This window comes from Hyla sarda, chromosome 1 (assembly GCF_029499605.1).
Source record: "Hyla sarda isolate aHylSar1 chromosome 1, aHylSar1.hap1, whole genome shotgun sequence".
Taxonomy (NCBI): Eukaryota; Metazoa; Chordata; class Amphibia; order Anura; family Hylidae; genus Hyla; species Hyla sarda.
Window position 1 is genome coordinate 340,286,977 of NC_079189.1, and position 16,538 is coordinate 340,303,514.

The 16,538-nt window shown below is 42.5% G+C and overlaps 1 protein-coding gene and 1 long non-coding RNA gene across 4 annotated transcripts in view; one reads left to right on the top strand and one right to left on the bottom strand.

Moving 5' to 3' along the window:
- Positions 1–308: 308 nt before the first annotated feature.
- On the top strand, positions 309–13,428 carry LOC130273511 (uncharacterized). Of its 2 annotated transcripts, XR_008844015.1 has the most exons (4): positions 309–428; positions 2,259–2,422; positions 12,529–12,772; positions 13,306–13,428. It is a non-coding gene; the product is annotated as an uncharacterized LOC130273511 (long non-coding RNA). The 2 variants fall into 2 exon arrangements; XR_008844014.1 differs by lacking the exon at positions 13,306–13,428 and having other exon boundaries at positions 12,529–13,157.
- LOC130273504 (cyclin-dependent kinase 4 inhibitor B-like) overlaps positions 8,501–16,538 on the bottom strand; it is a 28,417-nt gene continuing 20,379 nt past the window's right edge. The window contains exon 2 of one of the 2 annotated variants that reach the window (XM_056520465.1): positions 8,501–8,846. In XM_056520465.1, the coding sequence (XP_056376440.1) occupies positions 8,532–8,846 (315 nt within the window). In that variant the 3' untranslated portion in view covers positions 8,501–8,531. The remainder of the gene's footprint in view (positions 8,847–16,538) is intronic. The other variant, XR_008844012.1, reaches the window with a different exon arrangement.

Genomic DNA, 16,538 nt, shown 5'->3' on the forward strand with positions numbered 1-16,538 from the left:
GAATACAGTGGGTGGCAAACACTTTTTTTTATTAACTTAGGCAAGTTAAGTTAATTAATAATGTGACATACTGTTTTATTGGTTAGTGTGTGCAAATTGTACATGAGTTCGCAAATAAATGGTAGGCATGAAACTGCCTACACCCTTTCTTCAGCGCTGCTCCGGATGAATGAAGCAGCGCTGTAGACGCTTTCGGGTGTAGTGAGAAATCCCGCACATGCGCAGTATCAGCCGGGACTCGGCCGAGATGAGACAACATAGTAAGGCAATGTATGAATATTCATTAGCCGGGCGGTGCTGCGGGCAGGGCGGCGGTTATGTCACAGTGGCAGTTGAAGGCAGTAACCCCTCCTTTGCCAGTTAGGTGCTAATTTGAATACACAGAAAAAGACCTGTAACGGGCGAACGGCGCAGCGGATCCGGGAAAGGTAGGACTCAAAGTGTTCAGCGTCTCCCGCAAGATCCAGAGATACCCGGGGATAGTGCGGGACAAAACATGTGACAGTTTTCCTTTAACACCCCACAGGTGTTTGACGAATTTTTTTTTAAGTTGGATGTGAAAAGAAAAACATTTTTTTTCACTAAAATGCTGGTGTTACCCTACATTTTTCATTTTCACAAGGGAGAATAGGAAAAAAGCCCCTCAAAATTTGTAGCCCCATTTCTTCTGAGTAAGAACATACCCCATATGTGGATGTAAAGTGCTCTGCGGGCAAACTACAGGGTGGGCAATTTATATGATGGATACACCTTAATAAAATGGGAATGGTTGGTGATATGAACTTCCTGTTTGTTGCACATTAGTATATGTGAGGGGGAAACTTTTCAAGATGGGAAGTGACCATGGCGGCCATTTTGAAGTTGGCCATTTTTAATCCAACTTTAGTTTTTTCAATAGGAAGAGGGTCATGTGACACATCAAACTAATTGGGAATTTCACAAGAAAAACAATGATGTGCTTGGTTTTAATGTAACTTTATTCTTTCATGAGTTATTTACAAGTTTCTGACCACTTATAAAATGTGTTCAATGTACTGCCCACTGTGTTGGATTGTCAATGCAACCCTCTTCTCCCACTCTTCACACACTGATAGCAACTGATGCAGAGAAATGCTAGCAGGGGTCCCTGAAAAATTCTGATTTTGAAAATTTTGTGAAAAATACGAAAATCGCTGCTGAACTTTGAATCCCTCTGATGTCTTCCAAAAGTAAAAACATGTCAACTTTATGATGCCAACATAAAGTAGACATATTGTATATGTGAATCAATATATAATTTATTTGGAATATCGATTTTCCTTACAGGCAGAGAGTTTCAAAGTTAGAAAAATGCTAAATTTCCATGAAATTTTGGGATTTTTCACCAAAAAAGGATGCAAGTAATGACGAAAATTTACCACTAACATAAAGTAGAATATGTTGCGAAAAAACTGTCTCGGAATCAGAATAATCGGTAAAAGCATCCCAGAGTTATTAATGCTTAAAGTGACAGTGGTCAGATGTACAAAAAAGGGCTCAGTCCTTAAGGGATTAAAGGGGTACTCCACTGCCTCAGCATTCTGAACATTTTGTTCCGAACGTTGAGTGCGGGCGCCAGGGTTCATGACGTCACGGCAACGCCCCCTCATGATGTCACGCCATGTCCCATCAAAGCAAATCTCTGGGAGGGGGCTTGGCGGTCGTCACACGCCCTGCCATAGACTTGCATTGAGAGGGCATTGAGAGCCCTGGAGCCTGCACTCAACTTTTGTAACATTTTGTGGAGTACCCCTTTAAGGGCTCAATTGTATCTGAAACAAGAGCAGTAGATTGCTACTCGATTATAACATTTGTCATCTTTCAGAAGTCAAGATGTGCGACAATTCTTTTAAAAAGTTGCATACGGCAAACAGTGCCCACCCTATGAAATAGATGAGTCGTCTGAGCAATGATAAATCTCACCCTGGAGAAATCTATCTATAAATAGCTTTGACAACATATTTGAGCAAATTATAAATTTCCTCCATTCTTCTCTAAATCTGCAGCTTCAGATCTGGTGCGAATTTGCTGCTATGCTTTAGCCAGCATTTCCATCTTATGTGCACATACTGTATAAATACTGAAAAATGTGTTTGAAGAAGATCCTAGGGAGTTTTCCAGCTGCACTGGAATAGGGTGTAGGAATATCGGAATGTGCTAATTAAAATGAAGTATCTGCACAGATAATGAATAAGCTTCTTTTTTTTTTTACCTAACATGGAAAACCCCTTGCTGAACAGACTGGGGAGGGGCTGGACGTAAGGTTGAGTCACTACTATGTGCTTAGTACTGCAAAACTGCCATAGGAATAACTACAACCAGGGAATATTTCTCAATAATGTTGTCACTCCTGAAATGTACTGGATCAGTCTGAAGAAACAAGACCTATCCTCATAAATCTCAAGTAAGTAAAGTCATTATATGCAAGACCATTGTTTTTTATGTACTTACTGTAGTGCCACGTTCACATGGATATTTTTGGCTTATTTTGTATCTTTTTTGGTTTTATTCTGTATCTTTTTGTATCTTACTTTCTGTGGTAAATCAAGGACTATTCAATAATGTTTGTCACTTAGAATGCTCTACACTCCAATCCCAGTAGACTTTACTGTTAGAGTTGAACATATGGTATTCTTGCGTCCTGTTGACCAATTTTTAAATTAAAACCAGATCAGCCGTTTAATGCAGGTGTATCATCAGAAATTCAGCTAATCACTAGGTGCCCAGCCTTACATGATGCCTTGCAGTAGTATGGGCTGTGCCCAAACATCAGTACATGGGCACAGTGGTGTAATGGGGAAGAGGGGCCCAGATGCACACTTTAGCACAGCTCTTACAACTCTATGTGCGTTCTGAAGATACACACACAAGTGACAATACAGCACAAGTGGGAAGTAAATAAAACGTAACTTTTAATCTCAATGGTAAAAATCACCAAAATAATGTGTATGAGATAATCTTCCTGAAATGGCAAGGAGAAGCCACAAGGACAGGACGTTACAACCAATGGAAAAATCTACCACCAACAGTTAAATAGTTGATAATGTGGTTCAACACTTTGCACTAACACCACCTATCTCTACGCGTTTCGGTCATCCAGACCTCATCAGAGGATTATAGGGTGCAAGGTGTACTCATTTAGACATGCTGTGCAACAAATATAGCATGCAATAGCAAAGGTACAAACTCATATTCCACACAAGTGCTTAATAACAACCCGCACTTATATGGGGGCTCAAGTACCAACAGTGTTCAGCATAACTACACAAGAGCCATACAGGTGCCATCCGAGCCCGTTGCCAGGTCCTGCAATAAAGATACAGATATACATACAATGAGTACACGAAAAATAAAAACATATGCAGATAGTTCAGCAAGGAGTACGGGATGCACACTCAAGGTTAGCTGTGTCCTAGATAGGAGTCCGGTAGTGCACCGCACCCGTACTGTGTCACCGGCCTCCTTAACACATTCCAGAAGCACTCTAGCATCTTCCGTCATATCCCCTTCTGGAGACAGTGGGCGTGTTCACACCATGGTCACTCACCTCATCAAACGCTCACAGGGGGGGGCGTGACAAAGCCTCGTCAGCCAGACGGAAGCTCGGGATCACATGATCCCCACGCTCCGTACGGGATAAAGCAATCTAGGGGTTGTCATAGCAACCCATTCAGAAACAGACCCTAAGGCTGAAGCTCAATATTGTGTTTTCAAACTGGTGCATATGTCCAGGGAGGAATCAGAAGAGTCAGGATCATATCCAAATACAAGGGGAGAAGGAGCTGTGAGACATTTAGGGGACCGGTGCGCCAGACCAGAGTAGATCAATACTGTGTTATATGTAAATTAGATAAGTCTATTTTAGATTAGAAATTACAGGAGGGCCAGGCAGCCTACCTAAACAAAGGGGGGGGGGGGGTAATTGGCTTGGGTCTAGGGGCTATAAATCCCTGTAATGCCCTAGTTGGAGCCCTATAACCTAGGCGGGGTGGTCACCCTGAGAATATTTGGGGCCACCATTTCCAGTGTAAAAAAACAGCGGGTCTCATGTTGTAAAAGCAATCTATCAAGATTGCCCCTGGGTACGGATTGGCGTAATTTCTCAATGCCGAAGAAAGATATATGTATTTATTTATTTATCTCCACCATGTGCCTCATTGATATGTCTCGCGTTAGGTGTATCGCGTTTATTGCATATGTATCCTATGTGCTCCAGCTCCTTCTTTTGCATTTTGCGAATAGTTTTACCAACATACTGGAGGCCGCAGGAGCACACGGCGACATTTACCACTGCCTGGGTACTGCAATTGATAAAATCTTTGATTTTATATGGCCTCCCTGCTTTGGTTTCCACTACAAGTGTTTTTCGCATAAAATCGCATGCTCTACAATGTCCACATTTATGCGAGCCAGTTGATCTGTATTCCTGCAGCCATGTTGAATGTGTAGTATGTGTGGGGGAGAAATGGCTATGTGTAAGTATATCACCTAGGCTTGGTCCTTTCCGAAAGGTGATCTGAGGATAGTCTCCAATTATATTATTTTTTATATAAGACTCGAAGCATTGAACCTCCCAAAAACTTGTGGCATGAGTCTTATAGCAATGGGTTAATTCACAAAATTCTGATTGGCTGACTGCCCAGGCTTGCTCCTGTGAGGGAGACAGACTGACACGCCCCCTCCAGCGTGCACAATGAAAAAGTAACTCACCAGCAGATAAATGCTTATATCTCTGGATATATAGGTCCGAGACACATAAAAATTATATGCACATAATCAGGATTGGGTCCTGAGTAACATAACTTTTTTTCTTTTTTTTGCACTATGACAGGTACGCTTTAATGGATCTTGCAGAGACAAATAAAAGAGATAGGTGTGTTGGTCCTTTTACTGACCTCAAGCCGAAAAGCACTGCATATGCACCCATGAACAATATTTCTTGTATTGAGGTTTTTAGGGAAATGGTAGTTCGTGACCTGAAGGCCCTGACTGACACTGGGGGAAAACTTAGAAATAATTTATCCAAGACCGAGAGACAAGCCATCATTGAGCTCCAACATAATATGGATATAAATATTAAAGGAAATCTGTCAGCTGGACTAACTTGTCGGTACCAACAGTGCAGATGACACTGATGGCAATGGTACTCACCTTGTCCCGTTCTGTGGCGGGGATCTTCGGTAATCTCCGCCCCAAGCCATGGCCGTCATGCCCCCTCCCATAGACTTGCATTGAGGGGATGGGGCGTGACACGGGGGCGGAGTTGTGACGTCACAAACTTCCGTTCCTGTGGTCGGGACCCAGACCTTCCAGCGCTTCCAGAGCAGAAACAGGTGGGTGCCGCATGCTATATTGCAGGGATCCCCAGCGGCGAGACCCCCTTTGGATAGGGGATAAGATGTCTAGGGGTGGAGTACCCCTTTAAAGGCTGGTGTGAGAATATGGTCTGGATAGCCCGTTTCTAAATCTGGCACGCAGATCCCCCGCCTGTCTCTATAATACCTCCTCCTGAGAGCAGTTCCTCCTAAGGCATCCCCCTTTTCAGGGGTCCCGGGTGGCAGCTTTCCCACCTTAGGAGGTTGTTGGTGGAGATTTGTTTAATACTGTTGTATTTAAACCCCCTGACCCATTCTTAGAAATAAGAAGGTCCAGGAAGGCTATGAAGGATTCATGTAGTTCTAATGTGAATTTGAGGCCCAAGGTATTATGGCTAATAAGGTCCATGAAGTTCTTGAATTCAGATGAAGAACCTGCCTATGTGATGAATATGTCTTCTATGTAATGGGCCCATACTAGGGTCCGTTCACTAAATATTTCCTTCTCATTGACGAACGCCACTGTTGCCTCCCACCACCGAGGAGTAAATTTGTATAAGTGTGGGCGCAGGGGCTCCCCATTGCGTTACCCCTCATTTGGTGGTAGTGGCGTCTGTCGAAGAGGAAATATTTGTATTTAAGAACATACTCCACAAGGTCTAGTACAAATTATTTATGGTTTTGCATAAAAAGTCCTCTAGTTGAGAAGTAAATATACCACTTCTTGTAGAACCCTGGTCATGTGGAATAGAGGAGTATAGTGCTTCGAGGTCTATACTCCCCAGTGAGACATCATCATCTTCCGATACTCCATCTATCTTTGAGAGGAGATCCATGGTATCTTGTGTATACGATGGGAGCGAGACACCAAATGGGCATAATATTTTGTTCAAATGTACTCCCACGTTTTGGCATATGCTCCCTATTCCCAAAACAATAGGGTGACCCTCCAGCACCTTAGGGAGTGCATAAAACATGGGAGCAATTGGTGCAGTGGGGGAGAGAAATTAAAACTCTTTGTCAGTAATGAGATTGTTATTCCTAGCGTCATTGAGAATATTATCCAGTGGGGTCATGGGGTAAGACCTCATAGTATTCCTTGTCATGTAAGATCTTGTGACTCATAGTGTTTTATTGCTGTCTCCCCATGACCACCAAGTTGCTCCCCTTGTCAGAGGGTTCAAAGGAAATCTGTCACAAGTGTCACATGCACTAACCTGTCGGTACCAACAGATAGTGCAGGTGACACTGATGACAACGGTACTCACCTTGTCCTGTTCTGTGGCAGGGATCTTCGGTAATTTCCTCCGTTCACTCCAGTCCCGGAAGCTGGCTTGGGACATGGGTGGAGCTTACTGATGTCACCACTGCGAGACCCTGCAGAGAGCAGCAGCTGCTTGGGGCACTGGCGGAGCTTAGTGATCTCACCGTTGCTGCTCCCTGCTGGGTCCCGCTGTGAGAGAACAGCTGCGGCGATGTCAATAAGCTCCACCCGTGCCCCAAGCCGGGTGACTGGAGTGGAGATAATGGAGGAGATTACCGAAAATCCTTGCCACAGAACGGGACAAGGTGAGTACCATTGCCATCAGTGTCATCTGCACTGTTGGCACCGACAAGTTAGTGCAGGTGACACTGGTGACAGATTTCCTTTAATATTTAGATCCATATTATGTTGGAGCTCAATGATGGCTTGTCTCTCGGTCTTGGATAAATTATTTCTAAGTTCTCCCCCAGTGTCAGTCAGGGCCTTCAGGTCACGAACTACCATTTCCCTTAAAACCTCAATATAAGAAATATCGTTCATGGGTGGATATGCAGTGCTTTTCAGCTTGAGGTCAGTAAAAGGACCAACAAACCTATCTCTTTCATTTGTGTCAGCAAAATCCATTAAGTCCCTTATAGCTGAAAGTTCATCATTAGTCATCCCTAATTCCTAACATTGTTTATGTTCTAGATCAGCATTGAACTTGTGCCAGCTTAGTTTGCATGTGAATAGATAAATATCCTTCATCCACACGAAGGGGTCAAAATTTACTGTGGGGACAAATTAGGGCATTACAGGGATTGATAGCTCCCTAGGCCCCAGCCACATTACCCCCCTCCCTTGTTTAGGTAGGTTGCCTGGCCCCCTATCATTTCTATCTAAAATAGATATATCTAATTTAAATATAACACAGTATTGATCTACTCCGCTCCTTCTCCCACTTGTATCTGGATATGATCCTGACTTTTATGATTCCTCCCTGGACATATTCACCAGTTTGAAAACACAATATTAAGCTTCAGCCTTAGGCTCTCTTTCTGAATGGGTTGCTATGACTACCCCTAGATCACGTTATCCCAAACGGAGCGTGGTGATCATGTTATCCTGGGCTTCCGTCGGGCTGGCGAAGGCTTTGTCATGCCCCTCCCTGTGAGCGTCTGACAGAGGTGATTGATTGAAGATGCCAACGTGCTTCTGGTATGGGCTAAACAGGCCGGCAACAAAGTACATGCACATTTTAAAGAGTACCTATCGTATCCCACAGAAAATGTTCTATGTTACTCAGTACCTTATCTTGATCATGTACATATAATTTTATAAGTCTAGCACCTATATTTCTCTCACAAATAGCTTCTATCTATTGCTCACTTGATTTGTCATTCTGTGCTTTGAATGGCGTGTTTTCCTCCCTCTGCATGACTCATATTCCTCCCTGAGTCTGCTGTGCTATGCTGGGTCTCTTTATCCAATCCATGAAGGCTGCTCTGTAACCCCTCCTCTGTTTTCATGCTGCAGTCTGATGGGACAAGAGTGAGCACAGAGGAGTGTTTCTCCATGTCTGTGCTTCAGCTTGGACAAATATGATGCTGCAGCTGGACAGGATTATGTTTGTGATGGTATGGGAACCCCTAGTAGTCTTTTTTTTATAAGCCATGATTTCTATAAAAATAAAATAAAATTTAGTAAGGTTAATGTTTTTCCAAGATGTACAACATAAAAAAAGTTTTTGAATCTGACAGTGCCCATTTAAGTATCTATATTGGAAAGCTACATGCAAGGAACTTACTTTTAACCCCTCACTGGATTTTAATAAAGTTAAAACATAAAGTTTAATTTAAAAAAATGAAACATATTTTTTATAAATGTTTTATTAAATATATATAACATAAAAATCCCACCTCCCCCCACTTACAAAAAAGCAAAGCAAAATAATATTAGCCAAAGTTATTCAGCCTAATCATGGGCTCCATCGTGTCCTGCAATACAAGCTTCTTTGATTCGGACAAAATCCCCCACGACTGTAGGTAAGTCACAATATAGTTAGGTGCCATGTCCATTGGCAGATGCCCTTGTTTGTCAGGAATGTGAATATGGGCCTTCCCTTTTAACAAAACTATAAGTGTATCCAGAAGTCCTTGACGCGCTGCATCATGAGCAGGGAACCTTCCGGTGACTGGATCTGGGACATTCGGATTAGCTGAATGATCTAGCAGAAGCTGAGCCATCTTTGCATTACTCATTTTCATCACCTGCAATTTGGAAACATAAATAACTGAGCCACAAAGCTACATCTTTAATGGAAGATGGTTGACATATACTGTACCTTAAACCAGCATAAAAGTCTCCTATAGGCTGTGTTCATTAAATGTATACTGCATTGTCTCTGGAGCTGAATGATGGCAACTAGAACACCTAGTAAAAAGTGGTATACTCATCAAGTGATAGCAATTTGCTATCACTTTATGAGAATACCACTTCAATACATACTTAAACAAGTCTGTCTGGTGAGAGGTCCATGGCCACCGCTGTATGTTTTCAATAGTAAATTGTAAGTATAATTCACCTAGTTTTAACCCCTTAAGGCCCATTTTAGCCTTGAGGATACAGGAAATTTTCATTTTTGCATTTTCCCTTTTTTCTCCTCGCCATAACTCTTTTATTTTTCCCCCTACAGAACCATATGAGGGCTTGTTTTTTGTGCAACCAATTTTATTTTGTAACCAGCTGAGTACCCGGCGTTGCCCAGTTTTTCCTTCCTAATCCTTGTTGGGGAGGAAAATCAACAAAGGAGGAAGCTTTTGACTTCATATCCCATCCTCATATATTGTTGTTATATCCTGTCCCCATATCTCGAACTTATATTCCGACCTCATATGCCATCCTCATATCCCGTCTTTATATCCCATCCTCATGTCCCGACCTCATGCCCCGTCCTCATGTCCCGACCTCATGTCCCGTCCTCCTATCCCGACCTCATATCCCATCCTTATGTCCCATCCTCATATCCTGCCCTCAGGTGAGACTGATTTGTGATGAAGATATTGTAAGCTGAAAATAGAAGGGGACGTGGCTTGGTGGGACTGGGCGTGATTTGCAAGCCAGACCGATGCACAAAGAGGATAGAGAATAAAAGGGGTGGGGTTTAAACATTGGGCGTGTCTAATGAGATGGGGTGTGGCTTTCAAGCTGGACTGATGCATTCACCAGGAGAAGCAGAGAGGAGCTTGTGGAGTAAGGTAAAGGAAGTCACATATACTTGCATGGGACTTGAAACGAAAACCCATCTTTTATGTAAGGGTGTAGGTAAGGGTTAATTTAACTATTATATATTTTTGTTTGACATATAAGTAATATGTGTACCAGGTATTATTGAAATATCTCCAGCCGTACGGAAGTTATGCGGTAATATACATTTCCCATAGATTTGCATGGGACTTTAAACATAAACCCGACCCTGGCAAATGGGGGTGGGTAAGGGTTAAATTACCTATCCTATGTTTCTGGTTGACATATAAGTAACATGTGGGCCAAGTTTCATGTTAATATCTTTAGCCGTTTGGACGTGATGCTGGAACATACACACATACATACACACACATACATACACACATTGAGTTTTATATATATATATAGATGACACCTTTTTATTTTACCTTTCATTTTACCATAAAATGTACCACAAAACCAAAAGTTTATTTTTTGTAGGGGGAAAATAAAATAATACACTACAGGAATTTAGGTGCACTACAGTGGTAGATGTAAACAATGACATTGGCTATCCCTCAACACTGATGTTAAAATTGAGACATTAGCTGGGATATCCTTATATGAAGGACATACCTGAGCCCGCTCACCACGCCAAGGTGTATAAACTCCACATTTAATGCGCCTTGATTACTATTAAGGCAGCATTAGGTTCACCTGTGAGGCTGGCAACATATCAGCCTACTTGGGTGGGGCTTGTAGTCTGTCTCCCTCCTCCCATTGTATGTGTGCTCTGCCACACTGGAGTGAACTGGGAGCAGGCTGTGAGTCGGCCTAATGCTGCTGTAATTGCCCACTGGACCCTGGTTTTGCTTATCATGCACAGGTAGGTTAGTGTTAGGTCCAGTGCCCCTTGAGAAACCTTGGAGTGGTGAGCTGGCTTAGGTATGTCCTTCATATAAGGATATACTGGCGAATGTCTAAATCTTAACATCAGTTTTAAGGGTTAGCCAATGTCATTGTTACATCTACCACAGTAGTTCACCTAAATTCCTGTATTGTGTTATTCTAATTGTTACACATCCCCACCGTTTATCTGTTGTAGGATGCCATTGTGGCACTTGTAGTCTGCTGCAGGCATCCCCCATTGTATGCATTTTTATGCTGGGGATCGCCCCTAGCAACGGACCACAAGGGCAGGATCTGCTCCCCCAGAATAAATATAGCATAAAGAAATAGAAGATGCTGTAATTGCCCACTGGCCCCTGGTATTGCCCATACAGCACAGGTAGGTTTAGTGTTAGGTCCCATGCCACTTGAGAAACCTTGGCGTTGGCGTGCGGGCTCAGGTATTTCCTTCATATAAGGATATACTGTCTAATGCCTTCCTCTGGATCAACTCAGTAGGGACTCATTAGGGTTATAGGTTGAACTTGATGGACTCTGGTCTTTTTTCAACCTTATGAACTATGTTACTATGTAATGTCTAAATTTTAAGTACATAGTTTTTTTACTTCAGTACACCACTGAACACTATGGGTACTTTATAGTTACAGAAAGTTGATCCAGGGATTTATTCTGACTGCCATATTTGGAGTTGGGAAGGAATTTTTACCTCTAGTATGAGGGTTTTTTGCCTTCCTCTGGATCAACTCAGTAGGGACTCATTAGGGTTATAGGTTGAACTTGATGGACTCTGGTCTTTTTTCAACCTTATGAACTATGTTACTATTTTACCTTGTATGGTGCGTCTACTGTGACTCTTTAATCTGTGCAACTTTTTAAAAGTGTTATGCACAGTCAGTTTTCTAAGCCAGCGACAAATTGTGCCACAAATCACTAAGATAAGTTTGTGAATACTGCAATAGGATAGGGGATAAGTTGCTGATCGCGGGGGGTCCAACAGCTGGCATGGGGATAAGTACATTTTTACTGTATTTCTCTTTTAACCAGACTATAGCATAGCTACAGAACTTTAGAAAAAGCTTTTAAAGCAAAAGTGGCTAATTAACACTTAGACAAATCATGCGACAAATTAACCCACTTTTTGATCCCAATAAAGCAGGTAAATCCTTTGATAAATCCCCCCCCCCCACACCCCCCAAGTTGTTATCTAAGAGGGATTTAAATGGTATTTTTTCCACAAAATCTTGATTTGTTTTATTTACACATCACACAGAAAATAAAAATTACTTTGTTAATGCTGTGTTTTATTCAAACGTACAGTATCCTGTGCATATTTGATCACAGGATGCAAGTACAGCTGTAGGGCTTTTCATTTTAAGGGACTTTTTTTTTTTTTATAAGTCTCTTTAGCAGAATCAATCTGTACGTGCCAAGTGATCTTGGCACAACAATAGATCTGCCCAGCAAAGTTGGAACCAAAATGTAGGTGAAACAACCATTTGCTTACTATGATATCATGTTCAGGACATCTACTGTTTATAAAAGCAGAGGATCACTAATCCCCAGGATGCTGTCAGCCCTAGTTGTATTGATCAGTATAGCTCATGTATTAGGTATCCTGCAAAATAAAAATACTCTGCCTATATCACCAAGCAGCACTACCAAAAAAATGACTGACATATATATATGGTTCAAAATGTAAAAAAAACTACAATTTCAGTGATTTCAGTTGAATTTATGTATGCGGAGGGGGGCCCATGGATACACACAGACCCCCCCCTTTATACTTTGTGTTGTGTTGACCCCTTTTTTGCCCTATAGAGTTTAGTGTGTAGAGTTTCACCGAAGTAACAGCAGTCTTCAGCAGCACAGTCCAAAGGAAGAGAGTAAAGATGGCTGAGATGGAAGACCTGCCTAAGCGGTTGTTGGCGAAAGCAGCAGCGGAGGGAAAGTCTGGCTTAAAAGAGAAACCTTGATGAAAACCCCAGCAGTGACGTGCAGCTACCAGAGCAGGAAGAGGAGGCACTCCTGGGTCTCTCCTCATGTCTGGATGTATCAGGGCCTGGTAAGGAGTGCTAAATTATCTCCCAACAAAAGAAGAAGAGCCAGTGCCATAGGTGATAGAGCCTGGAGCCGCCTGCATCAGACTGTGCCCAACCCAGAAGCATATGGGACATCTTTTCCCTTCTGTAAGAAGGGTTGAGAGCAGGGCTCTGGCCAAAAGGCTGGCCCTGTCAGCTCAGCATGTGGAGAGGGGAAAGTCCCGGAAGCCACCGTTGCTGATCTTGAACCAGCTATTAACTCTCTCTCTTCCATAAAATGTTTTACTATGAATGTACATATATGTTTATTCATTTTTGTGTGTTCCACTACCATGTGCACTTTATTGTTTGGCCCTCCCAATTATCCTGGGTGCCATGAGGAATGGGTGAGTGCACCCTTACACACAACATTGGTCCTTTTTATTATTTTATTTTACTTCAAATAAATTTGTCCATTTTGGATTTTAACATAACTCCTGACTTTTTTTTTATTGGGTTAAGCAGCACCTGACCTCATAAGGGTTTTGTTTCCTTTCCTCTGTACTATCTTCCTCAGGCCAGGTTGCCCCTCTCCTGCCTTTCAGCCGATGTTGTTACTCAACACTGATAGTAAGATCTTCTCGAAAATTTGGGCGATGAGATTGGCCAAGGTAATCAACCAGATTGTGGGGGAAGAGCAGAAGGGATTTGTTCCAGGTAGGTGTATGTATGGGAATGTTAGGAGGTTGTTTTGGAATATGCAGAGGGAGTGTGGGGAGCCCCATTCCATCCTGTCCTTGGATGCCAATAAGGCTTTTGACAGGGTGGGATGGGGCTTCCTGTTCAAGGTATTGAGGGAGTTTGTTCTAGGTGAGAACTTTATAAAAGGAGTGCAAACAATCTATAGTGAACCCACGGCCAGGATTCAAATTAATGGGGAACTATCTGCAAGTTTTAAACTTAGTAGAGGCATAAGGCAGGGGTGCCCATTGTCACCCCTGCTTTTTGCATTGTTTGTGGAGCCGTTGGCTTTAAAGATACGTAGCACCGTGAGTTTTGAAGGTTTTTGAGTTAAGGGGAGGGAGGAAAAAATCCTCCTATATGTGGATGACGTGGTATTGTTTGTAACCCAGAAAGTAGTGTCGCCGAAGTAATGGGGGAAGTAGAAGAATTTGGAAAGAAATCAGGGTTTAGAATAAATTGGAAGAAATCAGCACTACTCCCATTGGATAAAGCTAAGAGGAACCAAGTGGTAATATTAACCTCTTAAAGGGGTATTTCAGGAAAAAAAATATTTTGATATCAACAGATTTGTAAATTACTTCTATAAAAAAAATCTTAATCCTTCTAATAATTTTCAGCTGCTGAAGTTGAGTTGTTCTTTTCTGTCTGACAACAGTGCTCTCTGCTGACATTTCTGTCTGTCTGTCTCGGGAACAGCACAGTGCAGGATAGGTTTGCTATGGGGATTTGCTTCTACTCTGGACAGTTCCTGAGACAGGTGTCATCAGAAAGCACTTAGACAGAAGAGAACAACACAACTTCAGCAGCTCATAAGTACTGAAAAGATGTTTTGCAACAGCTGGAGGCACACTGGTTGCAAAATACTGAGTTAGGTAACAGAACCTAACTGAAGGTTTTCCAACAAGTGTGCCTCCAACTGTTGCAAAACTACAACTCCCAGCAAGCACGGTCTGTCAGTACATGCTGGAAGTTGTAGTTTTGAAACAGCTGGAGGTTTGCCCCTCATGTGAATGTACAGGGTACATTCACACGGGCAGGTTTACAGAGGGTTTCCTGCTTCAAGTTAGGGCTGTGGCAAATTTTCCACCGCAGCGCAAACTCGTAGTGGGAAACTGACCGTAAACCAGTGCGAATGTACCCTAAAAACACTACACTACACTAACAAATAATAAAGTGTAAAACACGACATATATACCCCCTTACACTGTCCCCCCCCCCCCCAATAAAAATGAAAACGTATAGTACAGCAGTATTTCCAAAACGGAGCCTCCAGCTGTTGCAAAACAACAACTCCCAGTTTTTCTGGAGAGCCACTGACTGTCCAGGCATGCTGGGAGCTTAGCAACAGTTGGAGGCACCCTGTTAGGGAAGCACTGGTGTAGAATACCCCTATGCAATCCCTAATTTAGTCCTCAAATGCGCATGGCGCTCTCTCACTTCGAAGCCCTGTCGTATTTCAAGGAAACAGTTTAGGGCCACATATGGGGTATTTCCGTACTCGGGAGAAATTGCACTACAAATTTTGGTGGGCTTTTTCTCCTTTTACCCCTTACGAAAAGGAAAAGTTGGGGTCTACACCAGCATGTTAGTGTAAAAAACGAAAAAAATTTACATTAACATGCTGGTGTTGCCCCATACTTTTAAAGAGGTAAAAGGAAAAAAAGACCCCCAAAATTTGTAATGCAATTTCTCCTGAGTACGGAAATACCACATGTGGGAGTAAAATGCTCTGCGGACGCACAACAAGGCTCAGGAATGAGAGTGCACTATGTACATTTGAGGACAAAATTGGTGATTTGCACAGGGGTGGCTGATATTACAGCAGTTCTGACATAACATAAAAAAATAAATACCTACAAGTGACCCCATTTTGGAAACTATACCTCTCAAGGAATGTAACAAGGGGTATAGTTAGCCTTAACACCCCACAAATTTTCATTAAATTTGGATGGGAAAATGAAGAAAACATTTTTTTTTCACTAAAATGCTGGTGTTACCCTAAATTTTTCATTTTCACAAGGGAAAATAGGAAAAAAAAGCCCCCCAAAATTTGTAACCCCATTTCTTCTGCGTAAGAACATAACCCATATGCGGATGTAAAGTGCTCTACGGGCGAACTACAATGCTCAGAAGAGAAGGAGCGCCATTGTGATTTTGGAGAGAAAATTTGTCTGGAATTGAGGGCCATGTGTGTTTACAAAGCCCCCATAGTGCCAGAACAGTGGACCCCCCCCCCCACATGTGACCCCATTTTGGAAACTACACCCCTCACGTAATGTAACAAGGAGTGCAGTGAGCATTTACACCCCACAGGTGTCTGACAGATTTTTGGAACAGTGGAAAAATTTAATTTTTCATTTGCACAGCCCACTGTTCCAAAGATCTGTCAAAGGCCAGAGGGGTGTAAATGCTCACTGCACCCCTTATTAAATTCTGTGAGGGGTGTAGTTTCCAAAATAGGGTCACATGTGGGTGGGGTCCACTGTTCTGGAACCACGGGGGGCTTTGTAAACGCACATGGCCCCTGACTTCCATTCCAAACAAATTCTGTCTCCAAAAGCCCGATGGCGCTCCTTCTCTTCTGAGCATTGTAGTGCGCCAGCAGAGCACTTGACATCCACACATGGGGTATTTCCATACTCAGAAGAGATGGGGTTACAAATTTTGGGGGGTATTTTCTGCTATTAATCCTTGCAAAAATGTGAAATTTGGGGGGAAGCGCACATTTTAGTTTTTTTTTTTAGTTTTTTTTTTGTAGTTTTTTTTTTTTTTTTACATATGCAAAAGTCTTGAAACCCCTGTGGGGTATTAAGGCTCACTTTATTCCTTGTTACTTTCCTCAAGGGGTCTAGTTTCCAAAATGGTATGCCATGTGGGGTTTTATTGCTGTTCTGGTACCATAGGGGCTTCCTAAATGCGACATGCCCTCCGAGCAAAATTTGCTCTCAAAAAGCCAAATATGACTCCTTCTCTTCTGAGCATTGTAGTTCACCCGTAGTGCACTTCAGGTCAACTTATGGGGTACCTCCATACTCAGAAGAGATGGGGTTACAAATTTTGGGAGGT